We start from the raw sequence: 26,666 nt of genomic DNA, 5'->3' as shown, positions 1-26,666 counted from the left end.
GGATATTACATGTGGTGTCAGAATTTTCTCCTTCAAGTATTTTATCCAATTTCCATTTGATAGTTATTATTGAATCTATTCCCTCCACACTTTCAGGCTGTGAAACTGACCATGTTAAAAACAGTTTCTCCTCAACTCGCCTCTGGTTCTTTTGCCAATTACCCTGAATCTGTCTCCTGTGTTTATCAGTCCTACAGCCACTGGCAACAGTTTCTCCTTATTTATTCTATCAAAAATCTTCATGATTTTAAAGAGCACCATAAAATGTCCTCTAAACCTATTTGGCGAACAACCGCAAGAAATGGAAACTATTTTGGCTAAGTGTGTGTTTGTCAAGCCAGCTGGGTCACGTGCACCCTACCCGCTGTGACAACTCTCCGGTGTAGCCAATTGAGGGTCACGTGCTCGCGGCGTGTTACGTCATGAAACTTTCTTTGCTTTCGGCTTTCGCTGAGTGTCAAAGGTCCGATTCTGAAGCCGGGGGAATGATGAGTGTTTCGGGAAAGCCATTAAACAGCGCCTTGATCGAGGTGAGCTGGTCTTGACGGCCTCCTCTCGCTTCCGTCTGTCAGACCCCGGGAGGCCAGCGCCAGCCCCGGGCTTTGCGGCTGGGCCTTGGTGGGCGAGTGAGGCAGTCTGGGCAGTGCAATGGACAGTTTACTGCAGAGGGATCTGGAGTACACTGTGCGGAGTGGTGTACAGTGCCTTGGGATCCGGAGTTACTGTGTATAGTGGTGTAATAAAAGCAAAATACTGCGAATGCTGGAAATCTGAAATAAAAACAAGAAATGCTGGAACCACTCAGCAGGTCTGGCAGCATCTGTGAAAAGAGAAGCAGAGTTAACGTTTCGGGTCAGTGACCCTTCTTCGGAACCCTCAGTTCCGAAGAAGGGTCACTGACCCGAAACGTTAACTTTGCTTCTCTTTTCACAGATGCTGCCAGACCTGCTGAGTGTATAGTGGTGTAGTGTGCACTGGGATCTGGGGTTACTGTGTCCGGTGGTGTACAGTGCACTGGGATTTGGGGTTACTGTGTACGGTGGTGTACAGTGCACTGGGATCTGGAGTTACTGTGTACAGTGGTGTACAGTGCACTGGGATCCGGGATTGCTGTGCAGAGCGGTGTACAGTGCATTGGGATCTGGAGCTCCTGTGCAGATTAGTGTACACTGCACCGGGATCCGGAGCTCATGTGCAGAGCGGTCTACGTTGTACCGGGATTCGGAGCCCCTGTGCAGAGCGGTGTACGCTGAACTGGGATGTGAAGTAGGAGCAGGAGTAGCCCATCGAGCCTGCTCCGCCATTGAACACAATCATGGCTGATCTTCGGCTTCAACTCCATTTTCCCATTTGCTCCCCATATCCATTAATTCTCTGAGAGGGACCAAAAATCTGTCTATCTCAGCCTTAAATATATTCAACGATGAAGCATCTACAACCCTCTTGGGTACAGAATGCCAAAGATCCGTTCAGAAGTTTCTCTGCATCTTAGTCCTTAATGATTGCCCCTCATCCTGAGACTGTGCCCCCTTGTTTTAGCTTCCCCAAATAGGGGAAACAACCTCTCATTGTCTACACTGTCAAGCCCCTTCAGAATCTTGTATGTTTCAATGAGATCACCTCTCATTCTTCTAAACTTCAGAGAATCTAGACCCAGTTTACTCGGCCTCTCATCAAAAGACAGCTCTCTCTTCCCAAGGACCAATCTGTTGAACCTTCACTGTACTGCCTCCAAGGCAATATATCCTTCCTTAAATATGGAGAACAAAACTGTATTCTGTATTGCAGGTATAGTCTCACCAATGCCCTGTACAATTGTAGCAAGACTTCTATTATTGTACTCCAATAAAGGCCAGTATGCCATTTGCCTTCCTAATTGCTTGCTGTACCTGCATGCTAACTTTCTGTGTTCCTTGTACAAGTTCACCCAAGTCTTTCTGAAAATCAACATTTATATCAATGACTTAGATGAGGCGAGCAATGACATGGTGGCTAAATTTGCAGACAACACAAAGATAGGTGTGTTAAGAGGACCTAAGGAAGTTGCAAACCGACATAGATATGTTGAGTGAGTGGACAAAAACCTGGCAGATAGAGTATAATGTGGGAAAATGTGAAGTTGTTCACTTTGGGAGGAAGAACAAAAAAGCTGAGAATAGGGATTTGAGGAAAAATATTTTCACCCATAGGGGGTTGGAATCTGGAACACACTGCCTGAAGGGGTGCTAGAGGCCGGAACCCTCAACATTTAAGAATATTTAGATGAGCACTTGAAACGCCATAGCATACAAGTTTACGGGCCACATGCTGGAAAATTAGAATAGATAGGTGCTTGATGGCTGGCATGGACACGATGGGCTGAAGGGCCTGTTTCTGTGTTGCATAACTCTATGACTATGAGTATTACTTAAACAGAGAATGACTGTAGAATTCCGAGGTGCAGAGGGATCTAAGTGTTCCAGTACGAGTCACAAAAAATTAGTATGCAGGTATAGCAAGTAATAAAGAAGGCTAACAGAATGCTATCCCTTATTACGAGAGGAATGAAAATAGAGGTAAGGATATTATGCTTCATTTATACAGGGCATTGGTGAGACCACATCTCGATTACTGGGTGCAGTTTTAAGGAAGGATGTAAATGCATTGGAGGTTGAGAGGAGGTTTACATGATTGATACCTGGAATGAGCGGGTTGTCTTATGAGGAAAGGTTGGACAGACTGGGCTTGTTTTCACTGGAGTTTAGAAGAGTGAGGGGAGACTTGATTGAAGTTTATATGCTTTCCTTTATTGGCCGAGGTGTAGAATACAAAAGCAGGATGAAATGCTGGAATTGTATAAAATGATGGTTAGGCCACAGCTGGAGTATTGCGTACAGTTCTGGTCACCGCATTACAGGAAAGACTTAATTGCTTTGGGGAGAGTACAGAGGAGATTTACAAGAATGTTGCCAGGGCTTGAAAGTTACAGCTATGAGGAAAGATTGGATCAGCTAGGGCTGTTTTCCTTAGAACAGAGGAGGCTGAGGGGTGGCTTAATAGAGGTGTACAAAATTATGAGGGGCATAGATAGAGTAGACAGGAAGGACTGATTTTCCCCTAGCAGAGAGGTCAATTACCAGGGGGCACAGGTTTAAGTGATTGGTAGAAGGATTAGAGGGGACATGAGGAAAAACTTTTTCACCGAGAGGGTGGTGGGTGTCTGAAATTCACTGCCAGGAATGGTGGTGGAGGCAGAAACCCTCAACTCATTTAAAAGTTACCTGGACATGCACCTGAAGTGCTGAAACCTACAAGGCTACGGACCAGCTGTTGGAAGGTGGGATTAGATTGGGTGGCTAGATTTTTCGGCTGGTGCGAACACGATGGGCTGAATGGCCTCCTGCGCTGTAGTTTTTCTTTGGTTCTATCCTGAACGGTCTTGACAAGGTGAATGTGAAGAGGATGTTTTCTGTTGTGGGTGAATCCAGAACTAGGGGACACTTTTAAAATTAGGGGTCACCCTTTTAGGACAGAGTTGAGGAGAAATTTTTTCTCTGAGGGTTGTGCGACTTTGGAATTCTCTGCCTCTGAAGGTGGTGAAGGCGGGATCATTCAGTATTTTTAAGGCGGAGGTAGATAGATTCTTGTTAGGCAAGGTATCACCAAAAAAAAAGAGAATCAAGGATTATCGGCGGTCGATGGGAGTGTGGAATTTGAAACACTAACAGATCAGGTATGATCTTATTGAATGGCAGAGCAGGCCCGGGGGCCGAATGGCCTACTTCTGCTCCTAATTTGTATGTTGGTATATACAAGTTTGACACCTTTTAAAAGATATTCTGCTTTTCTATTCTTACTGCCAAAGTGAATAACCTTACACTTCCCCACATTATACTCCTTCTGCCACCCTGTTGCCCACTCCCTTAACATGTCTATGGCTGGAATTTTACGCACCACCACTCCCCCACCCCCCCCCACCCCCCAAAAGAGCAGGAAGGCGGGGAGGGGGTAAAATGGAGTGGAAGGCTTGGGGGGCCTTTCATATACCTGCCTCCGCCGCCACTTCACGCAGGGCGGTGACGGCAAGAAACGGCCTGCCCATCCCAGACCACTTAGCGGCCACTTAAGAGCTGCCGCTGGCTGCCGTGACAAAAGCAGGTGGTTCTCTGACTGGGGTGGGGCCCTCATGATCAGGCACCCTGTGCCTGCCAGAGGGACGCCCCCGCTGCCTCAACCACCCCCAACACACCCCCGTCCCCCCAAAGGGACTGACCGATCACCCCCAGCAAGGCGCCAAAAACTTTTTTGGTTCCTGGGATCCCCGACATCTTCTTTGCAATGGCTGGGTTGCAGTTCCAGCAGTGGCCACCGCTCCCGGTGATGCTCTAGGACAGAGCTACTGGCCTTCTGATTGGCCAGCAGCTCCATTTGGCGGGACTTCCTGCCTCGATGAGGTGGAAGTCCCCCCTCAGACCACTTAAAGGCTTAGGGACTGTAAAATGCAGATTGGATCCCCAGGCCAGTTGGAGGCAGGTTCGCCACTGACATTTCAGTCGGTGGATGACTTCGTCTGCCAAGGGTAAAATTCCAGCCTATGTGTCTGCAGCCTCTTTGTGTCTTCCTCGCAGCTTGCAGTCCCAGCTAGCTTTGTATCATCAACAGACTCTCTGTCTCTTTGTCTTAAGTCATTACTATAGGTTATAAAAAGATGAGGCCCCAGCACCAATCCTTGCAGTACTCCACCTGTTATAGCCTGCCAACTTGAAAATGCCCCTTTATTCCTACTCTTTGCTTCCTGTCTGTTAACCAATTCTCTATCCATGCTAATCTCCATGAGCCCTTACCTTGCTTCTTTTGTGTGGCACCTCATTGAATGCTTTTTGGAAATCTAAGAATACAACATCAACTGATTCCCCTTTATCTACCCTACTAGTTACATCCTCAAAAAACTGTAATATATTTGTCAAACATAATTTCCCTTCCGTAAAAACCATGTTGACTGTCTGATGGTGCTATGATTTTCTCAGTGCATTGTTAAGACTTACTTAATAATAGATTTCAGCAGTGTTCTGGTGAATAATGCCAGGCTGTGTGGCTTGTAGATCCCTGTTTTCTCTTTCCCTCCTTTCTTGAATGGCAATGTTAGATTTGCTAACTTCTAATCCGCTGGGACCGTCTAGACTCTAAGGAATTTTGAAAAATCATAACTAGCTCATCTACTATCTCTGCAGATGCCTCTTTTAGAATCCTAAGATGTAGGCCATCAGGTCCTGGGGATTTGTTGGATTTTTGCCCTTAAGTTTCTCTAGTACTTTTTTTCTGCTGATATCAGTTACCTTAATTTCCTCACTCTTATTAGCCCCTAGATTACCCTCTATTTTTGGTATGTAATTTGTGTCTTCCATTCTGCAAACAAACACAAAATATTTGTTCAATATCTCTGCCATTTCCTCATTCCCATGATAATTTCTGCTGTCTCTGCCTCTAAGGGGCAATTTACTTTAGCTCTCCTCATAAGCTCTTCCAATCTGTTTTCATATTCCTGGCGAGTTTACTCTGATGCTATTTTTTTCCCTTTATATCAACTTATTGGTGACTGTTTGCTGGTTTCTAAAATGCTCCCAGTCCTCAGACTTACTGCTATTCTTTGTAATATTATAAGCCTCTTTTAATGTAATACTATCCTTAACTTCTTTAGTAAGCCACAGATGGATCTTTCTTGCTGAGTTTCTGTTTTTTAATGGATCGTACTTTTGTTGAACATTTTAAATGGTTTCTTGGAATGTTTCCCACTGTTTATATATCACCATACTTTTTTAGTCTATTTACCCAGTCAACCTTTGCCAGCTCTCCCATCATACCTAATTAATTGGCATTGTTTACATTTAAGACTGTGTTTGGGATTGAAATATGTCACTTTCAAACTGAATTTGATTGTGTTATGATCACTTTTTCCCCAGAGGATCTTATACAATGAGAAAGCTAATTAATCCTGGCTCATGGCACAATACCAGATCTAAAATAGCTTTATCCATAGTTGGTTCCACAATGTATTGTTCCAGGAAACTGTTGCGAAAGCATTCTGCAAACTCATCTTCCAGACTTCCTTTGCGAATTTGATTGGTTCAGTCTATGTCAAGATTAAAGTCCTCCACAATTATTAAATTGCCTTTGTTACAAGCTCCAATAATTTCTTGCTTAATGCTCTTTCCAACGGTATAACTACTGTTAGGGGCCTATAAACTACTCCCACCAGCATTTTCTGACCCTCGCTAGTCCTAATCTCCACCCAGACTGATTCTACTTCCTGATCTTTTGAGGCAAGATCCTTTCTCACTGCTGTTCTTGTGTCATCCTTTACTGTCAGGGCCACTCCTCCCTTTCCACTCTGTGTGTATGTTTCCTTAATGTTGTATACCCTGGAATATTCAGAATTATTGTGCAGAGTGGTGTACACTGCACTAGAATCTAGAGTGACTGTGCAGAGTGGTGTACACTGCACTGGGACCTGGAGTTCCTGTGCAGAGTGGTGTATACTGCACTGGGATCCAGAGTGACTGTGTAGCGTAGTGTGTGCAGCACTGGGATCCAGAGTTAATGTGCAGAGTGGTGTACACTGCCCAGGGATCTGAGCTCCAGTGCAGAGTAGTGTATGTAGCACTAGGATCCGGAGTAACTGCAGAGTGGTATACACTGCACTGGTATCAAGAGGTACAGTGAGGCGTGGTGTACACAGCACTGAGATCTGGATTTACTGTGCAGAGTGTTGTACACTGCACTGGAATCTGGAGTTACAATGAAGATCGGTGTATATTGCACCGAAATCTGGAGTTACATTGTAGAGTGGTGTACATTGCACTGGGATCAGGAGTTATTGTGCTGAACGGTTAATGCAGTACTGGGATTTGATGTAACAGGAATGGTGTATGCTGCACTGGGATGTGTAGTTATAATGAGGAGTGGTGTATACTGCACTCTGGGATCTGGAGTTTCAGTGAGGAGTCGTGTATACTGCACTGGGATCTGGATTTGCAGTGAGGAATGTTGTATACTGCATTGGGATCTGGATTTGCAGTGAGGAATTTTGTATACTGCACTGGGATCTGGATTTGCAGTGAGGAGTCGTGTATACTGCACTGGGATCTGGATTTGCAGTGAGGAATGTTGTATACTGCACTGCGATCGAGAGTTACAGTGAACCAAATACCAATTATGAAATTAAAATTGCCTACTTCTACCCCGCTTGACTAATGATTATTGTCGCTGCTTTCAAAAGTTCCCTGCTGACAGGGTCAATGGTGTTGTCTTTAAGTTGTTTCAGAGGGCCTAAAAGATCCTTTGGTGCTCCTCAAAGAAGAGGAGAGTTCTAATGTTCTGACTGGCATTTATCCTCTCAACTAACATCACTAAAACAGGTTATCTGTTCATAACTCATTGCTGTTTTTTGGACCTTGCTCTTCATCTATTGACTGCCACATTTCTCTATGTTACAAAAGTGACTATGCTTCCTAAGTTATTTATTGATGGGTCTTAGGATGACCACAGGTCGAAATCCATGATACAGTTCTTTCGAGAAACCCTGGAATTGGAGGAAGAGAGAGGTCAAAAACAGGCTTGCAGTGGCAGGGAGATGTGCAGCACTGGGAATATCTGCAATATTTAAGAGCTGCTATATTTTCAGACAGTTTTGTCATGGTGTTATAACACCACTTATGGAAAGCAATATGGAGTGAGGTGGTGCAACCAGTTAGTGCTAGAGCGAAAATAAGAGATCCAGTGCTCTGAAGCTGTTACTCAGCTGTAGGGCTTAAGGATATGGGTGTATCTGGGCTGTGATTGGCTCAAGCACTCACTTTGGCACCAAGACTGGAAGAAAAGGAGATGGGACTTGCGTTCACTGCTAGGAGGGAAGGATTGAGTAGGAAGGTAGGCTAGTTATAAAATGGGGAATCATACCAAGTGAAGAGGAACCTGTTAGTATAGATTGGACTAGTAATAGGAAGAGATGAAGTGGAAAAGTGTCTGCCTTTAATTAGGGAAAAAGGAAATCCAGTAAGTTCCTGCCCCAGTGGTTCCCACAGCCCAACCATGTTACTGGATAAGTAATAAAAGCCTCCGTACATGATTGCCACAGACCAGCCAAGGAAGGAATGGGACACATGGTTCTCTGGGGCCAATTAGATTTCTAAAAGTGATCCAGCTTCAAAAATAGCATTTGTAATAATAGCCAGTTTTATCTTGGGGATTGATATGCATTAAGAATAAGGATGAGGCCATCCATACCATTCACAAATTCATACAAGATGCTTGAAGCTGGTGGAAGAAACTTATCTCAGCAGTCCTGGTTATTTCAGCATCACCTCCCGGAAGACAAAACAGCAGTATCTTTGCCTGCTGCACTTCCCAGCACCATTTAAAACAAAAATCTCTTTGAATAAAATGTAATTTTATATGCTTTTTGTTGATTTTCAAATATTTAGAAATGATAAACAAAATAGTAAGAAGAAATCATGTTTTGACCTTGTAATGACATGCAATGTTGCAAATAATCTTATTGTTTTTCTTTACAGTGTTCATACTGTTATCCATCAGAGGTTGTGAAAGAACTTAGAAATGTACAAGCAATGTACAAAAACCTCTCTGTGTGTTTTGACTTTTATTGTAAGTAATAGTTTACTATTTACAGAGCGATGGATAAGTTACTTTTAATTGTTCTCCTATTCATGCATTCCAATTCATGATTAAAATGCATAACTCCACATTTCTTTACTTCCAAAAGAGAGTTCCTGGAAAATGTTTACTGTAAAATACAAGTTCTTTTTGCTGAGTGCAAATTTTGGTGAGTTTAAAAAAAAACACAACACTATGGTGAGGCAAAAACAACAACTTGCAATGCAGTCGCACTCCTCAGTTGCAGGAAGACATCACTGGTCATTACCACACTGCAACTTAGGGGACCTTGCAGTTCACAAATGTGTTTTCCTCCATTACCCTTTTTAAAAGTACTTAATTGGCTTTTGGGACATCCTGAGGTCACTGTTTCAATGTAAGTCTTCAGTTTCAAAGGGAAAAAGGATATTAAAAGACATGGTCAAAACAAGGTGGAGGAAAATGGGCAGAGTGTTTCAGACTGCAAGAGCCTGTGGCTGAATGAGTTGCCATTGATGGGGGCAAGGAGAAGCCCAATCTTAGAGAAGTGAAGTGTGCAGGTGTGTAAGGCAGGCGGTGATCGGGACATGCAAGGTGAGTCATCTTACCAGAGCACAGGGTGTCAGTGAATGTTGGAAAGAACGGTGCTAATACAAGTGCAGAACTTTGTTCGGGTGAAGATGCAAGCTGCAGAGCATTCAGAAATTTGAGTCCTAAGGTAATGAAACCATTGACATCTTCATTACATCATATAATCCTCTCCTTAGCAAACTCTGCATTGAGTATGATATGTGAACAATCAAACATTTGAGCCAGAAAATGCCTTTGACGCACTCACAGTATTCTGTAATAAAAACACAATTTGACATTGCATCCTAAATCGGTGTCCCTGATATATTCTATGTTACATGGGATAAAACAGTGTATCCACCAACATTGTTCGACTTAATTCTCTTGAAGTATGTGGCCTGGATATTAAAAGGGGCTGGTTGAGTAGGCGTGGGGGGTGGAGTTTCAGATGGGAAGCCCAGAAGTCTGGATTAACGTGCGCCTTTTATCCTTGACAAGTTCCCCATCTGGAAGGCAGTGTGGAGGACTTCCGAGGAAACCGTAGGATCAAGTAGCTCTGATCGCTGACTCTGGTGGGGGGAGGAAGGTGCAGTGGGGGATCTTGTCTTGGCGACCCTGGGGTCTTTGTATTGGGAAGGAAGTGGGGAACTTTGGGGACCAGGAGGAAGCTCCCCTGCTCCTCCTGGCCCACAAGCAATGCTATAAAGACACTTCCCTTCTCCCCGAACTGTCATTGCCTCTCTTGAACTGCCGGGTTTCTGAAGCTTGGGAAACCCATCAGGCCAGAATTAAACCTGTAAAACAGCTTCAGTCACACTATTTAAATTTCCAGCCTAGCTCATGGAAGCAGTTTAGCTGCTGTCAGGAAAGCCCTCCGCCACCTGCCAAGAATGAGGAAAATTAATTTCGCCGCATTAACATTGATTTTAAACTCTTGTTGGTGAAGAAAGAACTTGCTTTAAAAAGCAATTGGAGACTTTGACTAGAGAGAGACATTAGCGTATCAACAGGCAGTACTTCAAAGGACAAAGGAGCTATTCCCTGCTCCAAATTAATCCACAATAGACTTTGATTACCAGACGTTGAAGCATTTCGGGTGAACAAAGAACAGTACAGCACAGGAACAGGCCATTTGGCCCTCCAAGCCTGCGCCGAGCTTGATGCCTGCCTAAACTAAAACCTTCTGCACTTCTGGGGACCGTATCCCTCTATTCCCATCCTATTCATGTATTTGTCAAGATGCCGCTTAAACGTTTCTATCGTACCTGCTTCCACCACCTCCCCCGGCAGCAAGTTCCAGGCACTCACCACCTTCTGTGTAAAGAACTTGCCTCGCACATCCCCTCTAAACTTTGCTCCTTGCACCTTAAACCTATGTCCCCTAGTAACTGACTCTTCCACCCTGGGAAAAAGCTTCTGACTATCCACTCTGTCCATGCCGCTCATAACTTTGTAAACCTCTATCATGTCGCCCCTCCACCTCCGTCGTTCCAGTGAAAACAATCCGAGTTTATCCAACCTCTCCTCATAGCTAATGCCCTCCAGACCAGGCAACATCCTAGTAAACCTCTTCTGTACCCTCTCCAAAGCCTGCACGTCCTTCTGATAGTGTGGCGACCAGAATTGCACGCAATATTCCAAGTGTGGCCTATCTAAAGTTCTGTGCAGCTGCAGCATGACTTGCCAATTTTTATACTCTATGCCCCGACCGATGAAGGCAAGCATGCCGTATGCCTTCTTGACTACCTTATCCACCTGCGTTGCCACTTTCAGTGACCTGTGGACCTGTACGCCCAGATCTCTCTGCCTGTCAATACTCCTAAGGGTTCTGCCATTTACTGAAAACTTCCCACCTGCATTAGACCTTCCAAAATGCATTACCTCAAATTTATCCGGATTAAATTCCATCTGCCATTTTTCCGCCCAAGTCTCCAACCCATCTATATCCTGCTGTATCCTCTGACAATCCTCGTCACTATCCGCAACTCCACCAACCTTTGTGTCGTCCGCAAACTTACTAATCAGACCAGCTACATTTTCCTCCAAATCTTTTATATATACGACAGACAGCAAAGGTCCCAGCACTGATCACTGTGGAACATCACTAGTCACAGCCCTCCATTTCGAAAGGCACCCTTCCACTGCTACCCTCTGTCTTCTATGACCGAGCCTGTTCTGTCTCCATCTTGCAAGCTCACCTCTGATCCCATGTGACTTCACCTTTTGTATCAGTCTGCCATGAGGGACCTTGTCAAAAGCTTTACTGAAGTCCATATAGACAACATCCACTGCCCTTCCTTCATCAGTCATCTTCGTTACTTCCTCAAAAAACTCAATCAAGTTAGTGAGACACGACCTCCCCTTCACAAAACCATGCTGCCTCTCGCTAATAAGTTAATTTGTTTCCAAATGGGAATAAATCCTGTCCCGAAGAATCCTCTCTAATAATTTCCCTACCACTGACGTAAGGCTCACCAGCCTATAATTTCCTGAATTATCCTTGCTACCCTTCTTAAACAAAGGAACAACATTGGCTATTCTCTAGTCCTCTGGGATCTCACCTGTAGCCAATGAGGATACAAAGATTTCTGCCAAGGCTCCAGCAATTTCTTCCCTTGCCTCCCTCAGTATTCTGGGGTCGATATCCAAGGTTGCTGAAACTTGCCAAACTTATCCTTCTTCCTCACAGGAACATGCTGGTCCTGGATTCTAATCGACTACTTCTAATTCTAATTAACTACTAAGATGGCTGAATACACGAACACACGTGCTGAGACCAGTTTAGTCACATAACTGGCTGACATTTAACATTTTTTTGAATTTGAACTGACCACAGGGTTAAAACTCAGAAAGCTGTTTTTTCCTGGACTGAGAACACCTCTATCCTGTCTGCTCTCATTTCACTCTCACCAGCTTTGGAAACCATTGAAGGCACATGAACCCCAAGAGAGAAAGGTCTCCTACAGTGAACAAAGTTTAAGAAGAATACTGGGCCCCAACGGAAAGCAAGACTACTTGCAAAAGGACTACAGCGAGCTCGAAGCACAGTCAACAAGAAATTCTTCAGATATTGCTTCAAACCTCTCCATTTTATTTTTCTTCTCTTTTCTGCCCCTATTTGCATGTGTGTATCGCGTGTGCATGCTAGCGTGGGTGCGTTGTATATCAGTAGGCGTTAACCGTATTAGAGTTTAAGTTTAAGGTTTAATAAATTTCACCTTTCTTCTATTTCTTTGCCTTATAATTGAAAAGTGGTGAACAAGGATTCACCAAAGGGGGAGCTCAAAACACAGTGTGCTTAAAATTAAACCCTGTTACAATAAGATCAGGTGAAGACAGTAAAAGACCCCGAGAAACCTTTCTCACCTGGTCAAAACACTGCCCATCCCTGATCCTACCTCCAGTAAACCTGAACATGGATGGATTAGAGGCAGGTTGGGTTTGAGATTTTTAAAATTTTAACCTCTGACCTGATTCCAAACCGCCTGGTTTTTTTTCTTTAATCCACTTTATAAAAATATATTTTTCCTTTTCTTTCCAGGTCATGGAACTGGAGTTAAAAGTAAACTGGTTCATTTGAATGGTACTATTCCTGTGGCATGCAGAGGTAAGAGCATGGTTTGTGACATTAGAGTCATAGAGAGATACAGCACTGAAACAGGCCCTTCTGTCCACCGAGTCTGTGCCGACCAACAACCACCCATTTATACTGATCCTACATTAATCCCATATTCCCTACCACATCCCCACCATTCTCCTACCAACTACCGACACAAGGGGCAATTTATAATGGCCAATTTACCTATCAACCTGCAAGTCTTTGGCTGTGGGAGGAAACCGGAGCACCCGATGAAAACCCACGCGGTCACAGGGAGAACTTGCAAACTCCACACATTGGAGTGTTAGATCTGTATGAGATGCCATTTTGACTAACAGTTAAATTCCACTGGTGGAGTTGCTTTTCCAGTCTTGGGAATCTATCTGAGAAACACTGCGGAGAGTGATGTTGGGTTTTATCTTCAACAGCATTGGGCTGTGCTCCTGGTAAACTGATGGTATCTGTGGAGATTTTTGTATGTTCGATTCTGTCCTTCCTACTGAGGAAGGGCATGTGGATGAGAGGCTGAAAAGCTTGGTGGGAGGAAAACCCTTCGAAAGCAATATTGATTTAGAACAGTTACTTAGACAAGAATAATTCATAGTTTAACAAACTGATTCTTTAGAACAAGTAGGCGATTCCAACAAGAACTTACACAACTTCTTTTCTCAGAAGTTTCCCTTTTGCAACATTAATATTCAGTCGTTATTAAATTGTGATGAAAATTTTTTCCAGTACAGTATGCTCTGAGGTAGTCTGTAAACACCAGTCTTTCATTGAGTAGTTGATTACTAAGGAGTAAGCAATGTACAGTGCAATCACAGCAAGCTGGCAGTTACTTATTCATGAATTCTGTTTTTTTTGTTATTGATGTATTCAATGTGAAGGTCAAACACACTAAAGTGAGCTATCAACTCCCCACACCAGTCTCTCTAATTGAGATTGCCAATTACCTCTTTTTTGCGGCAGTTTTCTGTTTGTGCACTGTGCCACTAGGAATTGTATTAAAATACCCTAAATTCATTTCAACATCAACAAAACTTGCATTTATATTCTACATTGAATATCAAAATCCATATCAAGGCACTCCACAAAGGTTTATTAAGACAAATTGTGAAATGCTTTGTAGTCCTCAGTCTGGGGAGACTTCTATAACAGCCAGGATTCAAACCCAGGTACCACTGTTGAAAGCTTAATATCTAATCCACTGTACCTCCCAGTTCCTTCCCCCAGATTAACAACTCAAGAGCAGTCTATTAACTCCCAAGTCTTGCGTTTTGCTGCTCCTCTGTGGGTCAAGTTAGTGAATTACCTTGAATAAACAAGAAGGAATGAAAATCAAATGTTTTATGCAAATTTAAAAAGATCTTCTCATTTTAGTGACGACGTGTCAAAGAAGAAACCCCCAGGCATTGATCTCATATGAGGTGTATTTGCACACATTTTACTTTTTCATTTAACAATGTGTAAATGTGTTTATATCCAGGTTTAATTTATAATGTTCCGATCAGCATCTGGTTGCATAATACCCATCCCCAGAATCCACCAAGATGTTTTGTGAAGGGTCTACCAATTCCGTGCCGAAACCCTGGGATCCATATGGATAACACCGGCATGAAATCTTCAAGTTATTTATGCAACTGGAAATATGTAAGCAAGAATACATGTTATAATTGTGTTCATACAACATAAACCAAAGTAAACATGATTCGTCTAGAGTTGAGAAGGCGATGTTTGAAACACTCTGGATTTGGCAAATTTAAACACAAAAATTTTGACCTGGAAACTAGAAACACAGAAACATAGAAAATAGGAGCAGGAGTAGGCCATTCTGCCCTTCAGGCCTGCTCCACCATTCATTATGATCATGGCTGATCATTCAACTCAGTAACCTGTTCCATCTTTCGCCTCATATCCTTTGATCCCTTTAAACCCAAGAGCTATATCTAACTCCTTCTTGAAAACATACACTGTTTTGGCCTCAACTGCTTTCTGTGGTAGCGAATTCCACAGGTTCGCCACTCTCTGGGTGAAGAAATTTCTCCTTATCTCAGTCCTGAAAGGTTTACCCCGTATCCTTAGACTATGACCCCTGGTTCTGGACTCCCCCACCATCAGGAACATCCTTCCTGCATCTACCCTGTCAAGTCCTGTTAGAATTTTATAGGTTTCCATTTTATAGATCCCCCCCCCCCTCAATCTTCTGAACTCCAGTGAATATAATGCTGGCCGACTCAATCTCTCCTCATACGTCAGACCCGCCATCCCAGGAATCAGTCTGGTAAACCTTCGCTGCAGTCCCTCTATAGCAAGAACATCCTTCCTCAGATAAGGAGACCAAAACTGCACACAATATTCCAGGTGTGGCCTCACCAAGGCCCTGTATAATTGCGGCAAGATATCCCTGCTTCTGTACTCAAATCCTCTCACTATGAAGGCCAACATACCATTTGCATTTTTCACTGCCTGTTGGACTTGCATGCTTACCTTCAGCGACTGGTGTACGAGAACACACAGGTCTCGTTGCATATTCCCCTCTCTCAGTTTATAGCCGTTCAGATAATAATCTGCCTTCCTGTTTTTGCTACAAAAGTGGATAGCCTCACATTTATCCACATTATACTGCATCTACCATGCATTTGCCCACTCACTCAACTTATCCAAATCACCCTGAAGCCTCTCTGTATCCTCCTCACAACTCACCCTCCCACCCAGTTTTGTGTCATCTGCAAATCTGCAGATATTACATTTAGTTCCCTCATCTGAATCATTAATGTATATTGTGAATAGCTGGGGTCCCAGCACTGATCCCTGCGGTACCCCACTAGTCACTGCCTGCCATTTGGAAAAAGACCCATTTATCCCTACTCTTTGTTTCCTGTCTGCCAACCAATTTTCTGTCTAATGCGATACACTACCCCCAGTCCCATATGCTTTAATTTTACATGCTACTCTCTTATGTGGGACTTTGTCGAAAGCCTTCTGAAAGTCCAAATAAACCACACCCACTGGCTCCCCCTCATCAACTCTACTCAAAACATCCTGAAAGAATTCTAGTAGATTTGTCAAGCATGATTTCCCTTTCGGAAATCCATGCTGACTCTGTCCGATTATACCACTCTTCTCTAACTGCTGTGCTGTAAAATCTTTGATAATGGACTCTAGAATTTTCCCCACTACCGACGTCAGGCTGATTGGTCTATAATTCACTGCTTTCTCTCTACTTCCCTTTTTAAATAGTGGGGTTACATTAGCTACCCTCCAATCTGTAGGAACTGTTCCAGAATCTGTAGAATCTTGGAAGATGGCCACCAATGCATCCACTATTTCTAGGGCCACTTCCTTAAGTACTCTTCGATGCATACCATCAGGCCCTGGGGATTTATCGGCCTTCAATCCCATCAATTTCCCCAACACCATTTCTCTACTCATACTGATTTCCTTCAGTTCCTCTCTCTCACTAAACTCTGTGTTTCCCAACATTTCTGGTGTGATATTTGTGTCCTCCTTTGTGAAGACAGAACCAAGTATGCATTTAGTTGGTCAGCCATTTCTTTGTTCCCCATAATAAATTCCCCTGTTTCTGGCTGTAAGGGACCTACATTTGTCTTCACTAATCTTTTTCTTTTCACATTCCTATAGAAGCTTTTACAATCAGTTTTTATGTTACCCACAAGCTTGCTCTCGCACTCTATTTTCCCCTTCTTAATCAATCCCTTGGTCCTCCTTTGCTGAATTCTAAACTGCTCCCAATCCTCAGGTCTGTTGTTTTCTTCTGGCAAATTTATATGCCTTTTCCTTGGATCTAATGCTATCTCTAATTTTCCTTGCAAGCCATGGTTTGGTTACCGTTCCCATTTAATTTTTGCGCCAGACAGGAACAAACAATTGTTGCAGTTCATCCATGCACTCTTTGAATGTTTGCCATTGCCTTTCCACCATTATCCCTTTAAGTAATGTTTCCCAATCCATCATGGCCAACTCGCGCCTCATACCTTACTAAGATTCAGGACCCTAGTCTGAAAATCAACTACGTCACTCTCCATCTTGATGAAGAATTCTATCATATTCTGGTCGCTCATCCCCAAGAGGTCTCGCACAACTATATTGTCAATTATTCCTCTCTCATTACACAATACCCAGTATAGAATGTCCTGTTCTCCAATTGGTTCCTCAACGTATTGGTCCAGAAAACAATCCCGTATACACTCCAAGAATTCCTCCTCTACGGTATTGTGACTAACTTGATTTGCCCAATCTATATGCAGATTAAAGACACCCATAATTACAAATGTTCCTTTATCGCATGCGTCTCTAATTTCCTGTTTAATGCTATTCCCAACATTGCCCCTTAGTGTTTCTCAGCTTTACCCATACAGATTCCACATCGTCAGAGATAATATCTTTCCTCACTATTGCGTTAATTTTCTCTTTAACCAGCAATGTAATTCCACCGCCTTTTGCTTTTTGTCTGTCCTTCCTAAATACTGAATACCCCTAGATGTTCATTTCCCATCCCTGGTCACCTTGCCGCCATGTCTCCGTAATCCCGACTATATCATATCCGTTTACATCTATTTGCGCGATAATTCATCCACTTTATTGTGAATGCTCTGCGCGTTAAGGCACAAAGCCTTAAGGCTTATCTTTTTAACATTACTTGGCCCCTTCACACTATTTTTCACTGTGGCCCTGTTTGATTCTGGCCCTTGATTTCTCTGCCTATCATTTCTTATTCCCCTTACTGTCTTTTGTTCTTGTCTTTGATTTCCCCCCCTCCTCTGACTCCTTGCAAAGGTTCCCATCCCCCTGCCATTTTCATTTAAACCCTCCCCAACCACTCCAGCAAATACTCCCCCTAGGACATTAGTCCTAGTCCTGCCCAGGTGTAACCTGTCCAGTTTGTACTGGTCCCACCTCCCCCATAACCAGTCCCAATGTCCCAGGAATCTAAAACCCTCCCCCCTCACACCATCTCTTCAGCCACGTTTGTTTGGGTTTGTTGATTGTATTAGGACATAAATTACTGAATATACCAGGTTTCGAGAAGAATGTCTACCTCGTGCTATTTGAACATGTGAATTGGTAAAGGATACTCATTAAACACACATCAGATATATTATTCACTGATCAGCCCATGTCAAATTATGCCAAAGTGACAGTTACAATTGTTGTAAACATTGTGTTGCGAACGTGGTGTGAGGGCAGTTTACGAATGTGTTAAAATAATGTATCAATTAATATATTAATATTTAAATTGTAAATTCACCTGTTGTAATGTTTTTAAACATAGAAATTGAGTAGAAAAGAATGTTTTCCCATCCCAGTGTGTGTAACATTGGATTTAGTTCTCAATTGTACACACATTGGTAGCTGTGGGATTGCTGCAGAAGCATACATTGGTCCTCATAGCTACTTTCAAATGTCAAATGTGGTAAACATTTTAAGCTATGAGCCAGTAATTTTATTTCTGATAAAAATTCTTGCTAAATCAGAATCACTTTCCCTCTCTGTCCCTCTTTTTCACCTCCCCCACCCCCCCCCCCCCCCCCACCCCCCTCAGAACACACTTTTTAAATCTTTGTGTATCTCCATGTACAATAAAAATAGCAGGCCAGTTAATTTTCCCCATCAAATATATATCTTAGAATGACGTTAAAGAAAAGGCTGCCACTGATTTACCCCCTACTGAATAGCTGTTTTAAAATTGAGCTGCAAAGTTCTTAATGGCAAATAGATCCTTTTTTGTTTAAAATATTTTGGAGTTTCTCCAAGTACGATAGAATGCAACAGTGAAAGTACCACGTAAGAGCAGTAGTAGAACAGGATTATTATGAAATTTTATGAATATTTAATTACAAAGATGGTGTGAGGATAGTTTTAGCGTGTGTATTTGAGACAAGTTTGACTTGGGTTAAGAAAAGGTGTCGTAAAGTAATTACTGGGAAGTAAAAATACAAAGTTCAAGGTGTATGCAATAAAGATTTTATCTTATTTATTACTTACTGAATGGTTCTTCTTTCTTCAGCCAGCATCACATTTGGTGGGTCTTATTGAAGACATAAGAACATCATGTATGAATTGCTTAAATAATCCGACACAGAGTGCTCTTTCACAAGGTAAACTGTCAATTTACTGTCAGTATATTTTACATTTTTATATTAAAAGATTTAGCTGCATCTGTTTTCGCTTACAACCTTTTAAATTTCAGTTTCTTGTGGGGTTCAGTGTCTGACCCTGAGCAGCCCTCACTCATCCTCCTCTGCATGGGTCGGGTTTGGTGGGGGAGGGTGGTCACTCTCCTCAGAAGGAGTTAAATGGAGGGTCAGCCCCATCTGCTGGACGCAGGCCCATCTCATCTCTGCTGGTTCTTTCAAACCCAATTTGCAGCTTCAGGTCACTTTATGATCAATTGTTGAATGGCGTTTAACTCCATTTGTGATAGTTTTCGCTGGTCTTCCCATACCACACACGAGCAATGGCCGAGAGGAAAAGCGGTCTGCTCCCAGACCTTATCCTGCTCTGAAGAAAAAAGGTTGCATGACTAGTCTAGGAATAAATTTTCTCTCTCATCTTTTATTCTTTACCCCACCCCTGCACCTTCCTGTGGGAAAACACCAGACTTCCATTTAGCCTTTTCCCAAAGACAATGCATAGTTCAGGAGCTCCACTTTGCACATTGTGCTGTGCCACCATTTTGAATTTCAGTTTTATAGATTGTTATTCTTGATGTAACTATGTCATTAATGATATATCTAACAGGAACTGAAGTTTCTTTAATGAAATAGAGAGCATTTTTATTGTATTTATAAAAGGGATTAGTGGATTTCCAGTGCCATTGCACAGAGTGAATAAAGACCAAGTGGAGTCTTCAGGTGAAGCAAGGTTAAAGGGTGTGGAATAGTTAGAGCAAAGCATCCAGACATAATTCAGCCCTCATTAACGTCATACATTCCAACCTTATTTTATGTTTCCATTATAAATTCCACATTGATAGTAGTACTGCCTATGCTGGCAGACCACTGATTAGGGGAGGGGGGTGTGCAATTAGAACAAAGAACAAAGAAAATTACAGCACAGGAACAGGCCCTTCGGCCCTCCAAGCCTGCGCCGATCCAGATCCTCTATCTAGACATGTCGCCTATTTTCTAAGGGTCTGTATCTCTTTGCTTCCTGCCCATTCATGTATCTGTCCAGATACATCTTAAAAGACGCTATCGTGCCCGCGTCTACCACCTCCGCTGGCAATGCGTTCCAGGCACCCACCACCCTCTGCGTAAAGAACTTTCCACGCATATCCCCCCTAAACTTTTCCCCTCTCACTTTGAACTCGTGACCCCTAGTAATTGAATCCCCCACTCTGGGAAAAAGCTTCTTGCTATCCACCCTGTCTATACCTCTCATGATTTTGTACACCTCAATCAGGTCCCCCCTCAACCTCCGTCTTTCTAATGAAAATAATCCTAATCTGCTCAACCTCTCTTCATAGCTAGCGCCCTCCATACCAGGCAACATCCTGGTGAACCTCCTCTGCACCCTCTCCAAAGCATCTAAATCCTTTTGGTAATGTGGCGACCAGAACTGCACGCAGTATTCCAAATGTGGCCGAACCAAAGTCTTATACAACTGTAACATGACCTGCCAACCCTTGTACTCAATACACCGTCCGATGAAGGAAAGCATGCCGTATGCCTTCTTGACCACTCTATTTACCTGCGTTGCCACCTTCAGGGAACAATGGACCTGAACACCCAAATCTCTCTGTACATCAAATTTTCCCCAGGACTTTTCCATTTACTGTATAGTTCACTCTTGAATTGGATCTTCCAAAATGCATCACCTCGCATTTGCCCTGATTGAACTCCATCTGCCATTTCTCTGCCCAACTCTCCAATCTATCTATATTCTGCTGTATTCTCTGACAGTCCCCTTCACTATCTGCTACTCCACCAATCTTAGTGTCGTCTGCAAACTTGCTAATCAGACCACCTATACTTTCCTCCAAATCATTTATGTATATCACAAACAACAGTGGTCCCAGCACGGATCCCTGTGGAACACCACTGGTCACACGTCTCCATTTTGAGAAACTCCCTTCCACTGCTACTCTCTGTCTCCTGTTGCCCAGCCAGTTCTTTATTCATCTAGCTAGTACACCCTGGATCCCATGCGACTTCACTTTCTCCATCAGCCTACCATGGGGAACCTTATCAAACGCCTTACTGAAGTCCATGTATATGACATCTACAGCCCTTCCCTCATCAATCAACTTTGTCACTTCCTCAAAGAATTCCAATAAGTTGGTAAGACATGACCTTACCTGCACAAAACCATGTTGCCTATCACTGATGAGCCCAAATGGGAATAGATCCTATCCCTCAGTATCTTCTCCAGCAGCTTCCCTACCACTGATGTCAGGCTCACCGGTCTATAATTACCTGGATTATTCCTGCTACCCTTCTTAAACAAGGGGACAACATTAGCAATTCTCCAGTCCTCCGGGACCTCACCCGTGTTTAAGGATGCTGCAAAGATAGAGCATGACAAGTTTTCATTGGCACTTTCCATTAATATGCGGACATCAGACTTTATCATGGGAAATGCTGACAACAGAAAAGATTTTCTGGAGAGAAAATGCATGCAAATGCGAGATTTTTAATACAGAAAGGTTGAATAAGAAAGAAATGACTAGTTCTTGGAATAAAGTCTGGTAGGCAGACACATTTCTTTTGCTGAAGCCTGAAAATTGCTTCCCATTCACTTTAATCAATTTGAATAACTTACAACTTCATTTTGTTGAGGAAAATATTTGGAATGTGATATGTTACAGCCTGGTAAAGCACAAGAAAAAATAGGCATGACCTGGAAGGGAGTTTTAAAAATGATGTTTACAAATAGAACTTTAGGAGAACATGTTTTAATTATTTTTCTTTGAATGTTGTATTTTAGCACAGTTTCCCCCCAACTCTCTTGCTATGCTTCCTCAGCCAAGGTAAGTGCCTGTTGCTGGTGATTACCCTTATGTTATGAGTGATTGGCAGTTAACTTCTTTGTGACACCTCTGAAAATTTGTCTATTATTGTAGTAGTAGATTTAGTGATGCAATTGTAGTATACTTTTACTAAGTGTGCTCAGCAAGTGGAGAAGCAGAAAGGATATTTAAAAATGTTAGTGGTACACTAGGCTGCAGTTAACAGAATTTGTAATAACACTACTTTAAATATCAGTGTGCCAATAACATGGCGATTCTTGTAGAAGTCTATTCATATATTACAAGCTTTACTTAAAAAGTACAGGCAATTTGTGAAGTAGAAATGTAGAGTTGGTTGGCGAAGAGGCGTTTCTGTGCAGTACAGACTGAAGAACTGAGAAGTACAAAACAGGTGCTAGGGTGACACCCCTCCCTTCCCCTGTCAGCATTCCGAAGGGATCGTTCCCTCTGCGACACCCTGGTCCACTCTTCCATTACCCCCACCACATCGTCCCCGTCCCATGGCACCTTCCCCTGCAATCGCAGGAGGTGTAATACCTGCCCATTTACCTCCTCTCTCCTCACTATCCCAGGCCCCAAACACTCCTTTCAGGTGAAGCAGCAATTTACTTCTACTTCTTTCAATGTAGTATACTGTATTTGCTGCTCACAATGTGGTCTCCGCTACATTGGGGAGACCAAACGCAGACTGGGTGACCGCTTTGTGGAACACCTCCGCTCAGTCCGCAAGCAGGACCCTGAGCTTCTGGTTGCTTGCCATTTCAACACTCCCCCCTGCTCTCATGCCCACATCTCTGTCCTGGGCTTGCTGCAGTGTTCCACTGAACATCAATGCAAGCTCGAGGAACAGCATCTCATTTACCGATTAGGCACACTACAGCCTGCTGGACTGAACATTGAGTTCAATAATTTCAGAGCATGACAGCCCCCCATTTTACTTTTATTTTTAGTTATTTTTTCTTTTTTACATTTTTTTTCTTTTGTTTATTTCATTTCATCGTAGTTTGTTCAGTTTGCTTACCCACTGTTTTTTTTCATGTTTGTACTTGCTGCTGTTCAATCTTCAGTTCGTTAACACCCTATCTGTACTAATGCTTTGTCTTTCAACACACCATTAACATATTGTTTGCCTTTGCTCCATGACCTATTGGTCAGCTATGTGGCCTCGTCCAATCTGCACCTTCTCCTTTGTTATCTCTTGCCCCACCCCCGGCTCACTTGCTTATAACCTTTGACATTTCTAATATTTGCTAGTTCCGAAGAAGGGTCACTGACCCGAAACGTTAACTCTGCTCTTTTCACAGATGCTGCCAGACCTGCTGAGTGGTTCCAGCATTTCTTGTTTTTATTTCAGATTTCCAGCATCCGCAGTAGTTTGCTTTTATTTATGCTAGGGTGACACACTTGACTGGAGGGTGTAATTACAGTGCAGCACTTTTAGATAGGACCTGAGAATTAATAATGGAAAAAGTTGACAAGTATATGCAGATTTTATATATAAGCAGTCATTACAGTTTGAGTCCTGAGGTGCTGGTTTGTCAGTGAAAATGGCGGGAGGCCTGGAATAGTGTATGATTGGGATTGCAGTAGGTGACGGGGAAGAGGGCAGGCAAGTTAGGGACCACTGCTAGATCATCTTAGTGGGGCAGGAGGCGAGTGATGATGACAACGCAGGATGTGACTTGTATATAGAAGGCAGAGGCTCCAGCCCAGTGATGTGCTGTGGCTTAGCTTTGGAAAGAAACAAAACAAAATGGCTTGACTCAAAGCGCCAATAGTGGTGGGTATCTGCAATTGCAGTGTGACAGGAAGGTAGTGTTTTTGTATTCCTAATTTTCATTATTAATGTTTACATATTACATTAAGATTCTTCAGATGTTAAGATAGGGTGTTTCTATTTTAAATGTTAACATAAAAAGCATTACTCAAAAATTGTAACAATGGGTATTAAGTTTTATGAACAGGTTGTAAATTAAGGTTCGGTCCCAGGCTAAAATAGTAAGAGTGAAATACTAAAACTCAAAGCTTCATCAGATTTTTCTTTTCCTCTGGGGTGGCAAGCTAAATGATGAAATACCCAGCAGAAGGAGTATGCTGCTAAAGTGCCATTAAACTTAAATGCAAAGGGAGTTTATCAATTTATTTTTTCTTTTGGAAGCCTCATGCAGGAGTTTTTCTAATTGATTTAATTTTTTGAATTCTTTCACGGGATGTGGATGCCGCTGGCTAGGCCAGCGTTTATTGCCCATCCCTAATTGCCCTTGAGAAGGGGGTGGTGAGCCACCTTATTGAACAGCTGCAGGCCACGTGTTCTAGGTACACACACTGTGCTGTTAGGCAGGGAGTTCCAGGATTTTGACCCAGCGACAGTGAACCTGGAGGGGAACTTGCAGATGGTGGTGGTAGGCTTTATTCTCAATTTTCCATTAAGCTGTTTTTCTACAGTAAAAGCACTAAACCAATAACATGTTGTGGAAGTACTTAAATTGTCCTTTCTGATCTGTTCTTCAAAGTAGACAGTGAACCAATTGGCATTACCAGGCGAAACATTGAGGTCCCTTTCAGCTGCCATATAGTTTGCTACTTAACTCTACACAGCAACTCACCAAACATGAAAGAACAACAGTTATTGGTAACTTCATGCTGTAATATCTATTTTCAACCTCATAGTCACTGGCATCACCTGGAGGACTTCTCCTTGGCCTGCACCTTCCCTATTACTCCTCCACCCAGCCTTCTATCTGATGGTCCTGGACATTTGTCTCCTGCTCTGTGACTTTCCTGTGTCAACCCCACTACCCTGCTTGCTGCTCAGCCCACAAGCATTGCCGCAGAAACTATTATTAGTTGATATATGAACATGAAAGTGGAGCTGCTGTGGCATTGTGCCATTACAGGAATGATCCATCAAGCTGTTAATGCCATAATTGCTGTGGAATAATAATTGAAAATTATTAAATTATTTTAAATTTAATTGATTATGAGCATTTTTTAAAAACAGAATGGACTTAGAGAGCACACGTCTCATCCAATAACTGCTTTTAAGAAATGAATGACATCGTAAAAAGAAACTGCACTGAGCCGATGACAGAACTGTTTGCAAAGCCGCTTTTCTGATATTGGAGACCAGCCTGTTTGACTTTATCACAACGCTAGATACTGTCGATAACTTTTTTGATGTGATTTCACTAATGAATTATCAGCGAGTGTAAGTCACAGTGTTTTTTCCAAAAAAAGAGAAACATTTTTCTTAATGATTTAGTAATTTTTCAGTTTGGTGATATTGATAGGATTAGAGATATGGGGCTGAATTTTATCAGCGTGCTGCGCTCCGTGGTGGCACACTGAAAGTGGCGGCCTTCTGACATGGAATTGCCACTGCGATATTACGCGCGGGGGCTGATTTAAATAGAGGGGGTGGAGCTGGTGCCCCCGATGACGTAGAGAGGGCGGCCGCTCTGCGTCCTCAGCAACGGCGTCCGGTGTCAGATCCTTAACCAAGATTAAAATTTTTAAAGGTGCATTAGATGTGATTTTTAAAAAATAAATAATTAACAGATGGAGGCTCTTCCCCAACAACCCCCACCCCCCCCCATGGTCTTTTCATTGCCCTGCGTTAACAAAACCGACTTTATTCCCTACCTAAACTTCCCCCCCACCCCAACCTTCCAACATTTGCCCTTTGGCCCCTTCCAACCATCCCCACAGCCAATAAAAAGTGTTTTCCCCACTCCCCCACCCCCCCCCCCCCCCCCACCGTGCTGAAAATTTTATTCCTCCCCCCTCCCCACCAGTGTCTTGCCTTGGAATTCCGTACAGAGTTCTGACGGCACGCGAGTTGTGATCGGTGGCTGTAAAGTCGGCGTGGGATGGCCGCTGCCAGCAGGTAAGTTTATTTGCATTTCATTTATGTGCATTTAAATATTTAAATGAAGGCCTTGCCGCCAAGTGGTGGGGGGGAGGGGGTGGCTGCACTGAGGTCCCCCACTGCCAGTAATATGCAGCGGACCCTTCACTACGTCGGAGGTCAAGGCGGGCCTCTCCCCGCAGAATTTTACGGCCCCCCCTGCCGTGACCCACAGCATGAGGGGTTAGTAAAATTCAACCCATGATCAGAGTTTCAAATTCCCCTGACCCATTGCTAAAAAATGAACCTACCTCCAATGAAACTTCTAAACCTCCTCCCAAATGTTTTTGTTTTGTACTGGTTGAGCTAGCTTGCACTGGAAGAAGCTGGAGGCCGATCTTCTGGATAAGAATTCCTGTTTTAGGTGTCAGGCACTTACTGGGGCGAAACAAAGAGCTGAGTGTGGACCGTAGGCTATTATTTTGTTAAGTGAACTTTGCATGCTCAGCAACTTAGCAAAGAAATTAAGTTGTCTCATTTAAAGTTTGAGTATTAGACAGCCATCAACAGAATCGTATTTTTAAAAATATTGTCGACAGGGTAAAATGAAAGCACTGAGTATGAGTGAAGTTTTTCAATTTTATAACTGGCTGAAAATAAAAGGCTTTGCAGTACAGGCATTTATGTAGGTCATCTCTAAAAGGTAATATCTGATGAGATATATTGTTTTTCAGTTGTACCATTGTACCTTCCATTGGAAATGGTTATCAGAGTCTCCAGAACATTCCTCAGCAACTGAATTCTGGTTGTTTACAGCCTGTCTATTCAAATAAATGGCGTAAGTAATCAGGATTAAGATTACTGAATATTGTCATTTTAATTAGTCTTTGTATTTTCAATAACTTTATTAAATATTAATGTTTGACTACACCTTATAGTTATGTTAGTGCATAAAGGAAAGGAACTTTTACTGGAGTGCAAAATCTTTCTGTCTGAGTAGAAATTTTATATTTCTTTAGCTGATCCTCAAT

The 26,666-nt window shown here is 42.9% G+C and overlaps 1 protein-coding gene across 1 annotated transcript in view; it reads left to right on the top strand.

Moving 5' to 3' along the window:
- Nucleotides 1-394: 394 nt before the first annotated feature.
- si:dkey-181m9.8 (E3 ubiquitin-protein ligase lubel) overlaps nucleotides 395-26,666 on the top strand; it is a 103,280-nt gene continuing 77,008 nt past the window's right edge. Inside the window, exons 1-7 of the mRNA XM_068031682.1 lie at nucleotides 395-530; nucleotides 8,550-8,640; nucleotides 12,740-12,805; nucleotides 14,283-14,446; nucleotides 18,825-18,915; nucleotides 21,746-21,788; nucleotides 26,370-26,473. Coding sequence (XP_067887783.1) covers nucleotides 423-530; nucleotides 8,550-8,640; nucleotides 12,740-12,805; nucleotides 14,283-14,446; nucleotides 18,825-18,915; nucleotides 21,746-21,788; nucleotides 26,370-26,473 — 667 coding nt within the window. The 5' untranslated portion in view covers nucleotides 395-422. The remainder of the gene's footprint in view (nucleotides 531-8,549; nucleotides 8,641-12,739; nucleotides 12,806-14,282; nucleotides 14,447-18,824; nucleotides 18,916-21,745; nucleotides 21,789-26,369; nucleotides 26,474-26,666) is intronic.

The sequence above is a fragment of the Heterodontus francisci genome, chromosome 5 (assembly GCF_036365525.1).
Source record: "Heterodontus francisci isolate sHetFra1 chromosome 5, sHetFra1.hap1, whole genome shotgun sequence".
Classification (NCBI taxonomy): domain Eukaryota; kingdom Metazoa; phylum Chordata; class Chondrichthyes; order Heterodontiformes; family Heterodontidae; genus Heterodontus; species Heterodontus francisci.
This window is presented reverse-complemented; position numbering and strand designations above follow the sequence as displayed.